This window comes from Penaeus chinensis, chromosome 21 (assembly GCF_019202785.1).
Source record: "Penaeus chinensis breed Huanghai No. 1 chromosome 21, ASM1920278v2, whole genome shotgun sequence".
Lineage (NCBI taxonomy): Eukaryota > Metazoa > Arthropoda > Malacostraca > Decapoda > Penaeidae > Penaeus > Penaeus chinensis.
Genome location: NC_061839.1, coordinates 17,797,106 through 17,802,105, shown reverse-complemented (window position 1 = coordinate 17,802,105; position 5,000 = coordinate 17,797,106). Strand labels below are relative to the sequence as shown.

The following is a 5,000-nucleotide window of genomic DNA, read 5'->3' as shown; positions in this document are numbered from 1 at the left end:
CACAAGCGAGGCAGCGGCAAGCAGCGCGCTTGGCATTGCCACCGACCTCCAAGAGAATTCTGCTAGCAACGGACCCAAAAAAGGCCCAGAGAAGCTGTATATGAACTGAAATATGTTGAAGATCCAGCCTATAGTCATCGATGATGTTCCGATGTCAAGGAGAAAGGGAGAGAAAATGATGCTGAAACAAGGACCAACGACGTTGATCAGCATCTGCAAGGCGAGAGGATGTTAAATGGGTGAGATAAAGATTAACTATAAGTCTCATTCGGTGGGTTTATGCATCGGGTGCAAACGCACAGCCATGATCCAAAACATGAATGTATATGACGCAGCAACGATTAAATTTCCTCTTGGTGGTGATGGACACCTGCTCTTAAAATTTATTACCATATGTATGCACAACCTATAAAGATTTGATTTTTAAACGTTATAAAATTTAAGTCAGGGAAAATGGTAAGTGATATATTCTTAATTTATCTTTGATCATTCTAATGCATATATGAATATATATATTTACATTTATTCATTTACCTATGTATACATTTGTTTGTATATATGTACACACACACACACACACAGACACACATACACACACACAAACATATATATATATATATATATATATATATATATATATATATATATATAGTGTGAGTGTGTGTGAGTGTGTGTGTGTGTGTGTGTGTGTACATATGTATGTATATATATGCATATATATCTATATATCTATATATCTATATCTATATATATATATATATCGTGGATTATGTGAGTGTGTATGTACATATATCTATGTATAGCTAATCATACCACAACTGACAAGGTCTGTTACAAGTCATCGTGTGAGTAAGATATGATTTCCTGTAACTATCGTTCTTAAAATGTATTTCTTATTTCCCTCAGTGCAGAGGAAAATGCTCACAACGCCGTTTGTTAATTTCGCGTTTGTTAATAAAGTCTTTTAACCAAAAGGTCATGAACGTTACAGAGCCATTGTTAAATCCACTCACCATTATGAGGGCAGCACCCACGGCCACCACCCAGGACCAACCACCATCAGGCACATCTCCCACGTGCTGTTCCTCTCGCTCCTCCTTTTTCAGTGGTCTTGGTGCGTCTTCCTTAACTGGTTCTTGTTGAGAGGACAGGACGTTGCATCTGCGTTCAGGACGAGCCGGGAGACTGGGAAAGACCTCCTCAGGCCATGCTGGGAGGTCGTCCGCAACGTCCGTCGGATAGGGGACGTACGCAAGGTTCACCACTCCATAACTATCCAGTTCCGCCATGATGCTCATGGTGACGGGGACGTTTCTGTGTTTATTTCAGGCAGAGATTTGTATCAAAATAACTAGATATCAAAGTTCTTTTGCTGGATAGATTTCCTTCCGCACTGCTTGCCACTGTTACGATTAATAGTGTTAACGATTGATAAAGTTTGGACTAAACTGCCTTGACAAGGATAAAGCACAAACTGACTCTTCTTCACCTGAATCGAGGTGAGTACGTCCGATTCATGGGCACTCACACCTAAGAAATTCGGTCACATGCTTGTACACGATTTGTCCGCACGCAAAACATATAAAATGTCAACAGCAGATGCGGGACTTTGCTCGAATTCAGGATATCCAACATAGAAACACTTGTTAAAATATTGTAGATGACGTTGTGTTATGACATTACAAGAAAACCGATGATAATGATACCACAGTAAGAAATGAAAAAAAATAACTTCATGAGCTCCTCTTCAGACGAACAATAACCCGATATGGATCAAGGAAAACGTGAAGATTTCGAAACGTCACGATTTTTTTCATTTCATACTGTGGCTGTTTTCCTTTTCATATATATATATATATATATATATATATATATATATATATATATATATATGCATGTATATATATGTATAAATATATTTGTAAATATATGCATATATATATATGTGTGTGTGTGTGTGTGTGTGTGTGTGTGTGTGTGTGTGTGTGTGTGTGTGTGTGTGTGTGTGTGTGTGTGTGTGTTGTAGGTATATGTACATATGTGTGTGTATATATAAATATATGTTCATATGTGTGTATATATATATATAAACATATGTACATGTGTGTGCACATATATATATATATATATATATATATATATATATATAGAGAGAGAGAGAGAGAGAGAGAGAGAGAGAGAGAGAGAGAGAGATATAGATATATATGTGTATATATATGTATATATATATATGTATATATATGTATATATATATATATATACATGTATATATATACATATAAATGTATGTATGTATGTTTATGTATATATATACACATATACATATATCTGTGTGTGTGTATATATATACATATATATATATATATATATATATATATATGCCCATTGCCATTTTTTTCTTTTTGATGCTCATAAGTATATTTTCCACTTTTGTCTGTTTCCTGATCGCCCTCATCCGATCTCTAATTCCCAGCATCAACCTCTACATCCATCTCTGGGCACTTCTTAGTTTCTTTTCCAGTAATTTGGTTATAGTGTGGTTGTTTCTGCTCCATAGGTCATAACTGGAAGGACGCATTGGTTAAAGACTTTTCTTTTTAAACATAATGGTAAGGAGCCTCTTAGTATGCTACTGTGTCTGCCGAAGGCGCCTAGACTGATGAGCTGCTTAATTTCCTCTTCGCCAGATGTGTTTTTCTGCATGAGTTGCCCTAGTTATATATACTTGTGCACTACCTTTAGGGCTTCGCCTTGTACATGCATTTGTTCGAACTGAACTCTGTTGTTGAACATGATCTTAATATTTTTATTGTTCATCCCAAGTCTGACTTTCAGACTTTCTCTATTCAGATCTTTTATTAGCTACTGCATTGCAGATTCACTGAAGAGAGCAATATCCTATTTTGATACCCTTTCCGTTCCATTCTAGCTTTTTGAACATTTCCTCAAGAAAAGCTGTAAACAGTCTTGGTGAGATGGTATCGCCCTATATAACACCTTTTTTAATTGGTATTTTTCGGCTACAATGTACCTCCTCTACTTCCTGTCTTCAAATAGCTTCTAGTATTGCTGGTATTTGTAGAGTCAAATGCCATTTTGTAATCGATGAATGCCTTACACAGGAGTTACTTATATTCGTTTATTTTGTCTTTTTATTTGAGTGAGCGTGTAGATGTGGTCTGTTGTTGAGAATCCACTGCGGAAGCCTGCCTGTTCTCTAATTTGGTTAGAATCCAGACTGTCAGATATGTGAGTTGTGATGACTTTTGTGAACAAAATATATGTAGGTAGTTTTTTTTAGATCTTTCCCATGCCCTTTTTAAGTAACAAAATAATTGTTGCATTTTTCAGGATTTCGGAGTTTTTCCGTTAAGGATGTTGTTACAAAGATTGGCTCGTTTCACTGTTGCAATTTCTCCTGCATCTATTATAAGGTTTATACTAATTCCGTTTTCACCTGGTGTTTTCCCTCTCTTCATTCCTTGCAGCGCTCTTTTTATTTCTTCTGCTGTGATGTCAGGTACGTCTCTAGTTACTGCGTTCGCTTCTATCCGTGGCTGTTCATTTGAATTGTATAGATCCCTGTAAAAGTCTTCCACTACTCTTATGATTTCATTCTTATCATATGTGACTTCTCCGTCTGGTTTCTTTGTTGTATGCACTTGATTTCTCCCTATTCTGAGTCCTCTTTTAGCTGTTTTCATGCTGGTACCTGAGATCACTGTTTCATTTATTATTTGAGTATTTAATTTATCTTCTTTTATTTATAGTCTTTGTTAGTTCAGCTAATTCCATATTCTCGTTGTTTGACGATACTTTCATGACCCTACGCTTTTGCATTTTGCTGTTTAGTTTCTACCGAGAGCTTGCTGGAGCTTTGCTTGATGTTATTACCGCCTACTTCAAGTGCAGCTTCCTTTATTATGCCATTGACCTGTTTGTTGATTTGGTCAATGTTGAGATCTTCGTCGCTGAGAAGTGAATATCTGTTTTGAATGTTTAGGTTAAATTCTGTTACTCTGGTCTTCAACTTAGTTAAATTTGGCTGCAGTTTTCATATGAGTTTGTTTCTTTCCCTTCTGAAGTGTAATTTCATTAGGCCTCTGACCGTTCTATGGTCGCTGCCAACATTTACTTTATTAATAACTTAATAACATTTTTTACTATATCGCGCCTATTTGAAATGATGAAGTCAATTTCGTTTTTGATGTTAGATGGCGACTTCCATGTCCACTTCCGCTCTAGTTTTTTTTTCGAAGAATGTATTCATGATATTGAGTGATCGAGCCTCCGCAAAATCGATTAGCATTTGTCCCCTCATTCCCATTGCCTAATCCGGGATTCTGCAATTACAGTTTCTCCTTGTCTTTTTACTTAATTTGTCATTAAAATCTTTCATTATTATTGTGAAACGGGTTTTTACTTTCTCACTAGTTAAATGAACATCTTTATAGAAGATCTCTATTTCATCATCATTGTGGCTGCAGGTTGTAGCAGAGACCTGAACAATCTTTAGGTTGCACTATTGTTTAGTTTTATTGTTACTGAAGCCACTCTCTCGCTTATACTATAGAATTCCACGATATTCTTTTCTTAACGTTTGTGAATTAAGAAACCTATCCCTAATTCCTGCTTGCTACACTGGTTTTTATCTCTCCAATAGAGCATGTGTCCATCATTTAGTATCTTCTGTCTTTCGTCTAGTCTTTTAACTTCACAGTGTCCTACAACATCCCATTTAATGAAAGGGCGTTCCTCAAGTAATGCTAGTAAATCGGATTCAGTTCTCATTGTCCTTATATCTTCAAAGGTTTATCAACGTGGAGCGGCCTGTTTTTAACCGGATTTAAATCGGATTCAGTTCTCATTGTCCATATATCTTCAAAGGTTTATCAACGTGGAGCGGCCTGTTTTTTTATTTTTAGCACCTCCATCGTCGCCGCCGCAATCAGGGGCTCCTTTGCCTCCGGGGAATGAGGGCCGTTGCTCTGTTTGTGCAG

At 36.6% G+C, this 5,000-nt stretch overlaps 1 protein-coding gene across 1 annotated transcript in view; it reads right to left on the bottom strand.

The window, feature by feature from the left end:
- Positions 1-179, bottom strand: part of LOC125036313 (monocarboxylate transporter 2-like) — a 4,394-nt gene extending 4,215 nt beyond the window's left edge. Inside the window, exon 1 of the mRNA XM_047628798.1 lies at positions 1-179. This exon is cut by the window's left edge and continues 58 nt beyond it. Coding sequence (XP_047484754.1) covers positions 1-138 — 138 coding nt within the window. The 5' untranslated portion in view covers positions 139-179.
- Between the last annotated feature and the right edge of the window lie 4,821 nt (positions 180-5,000).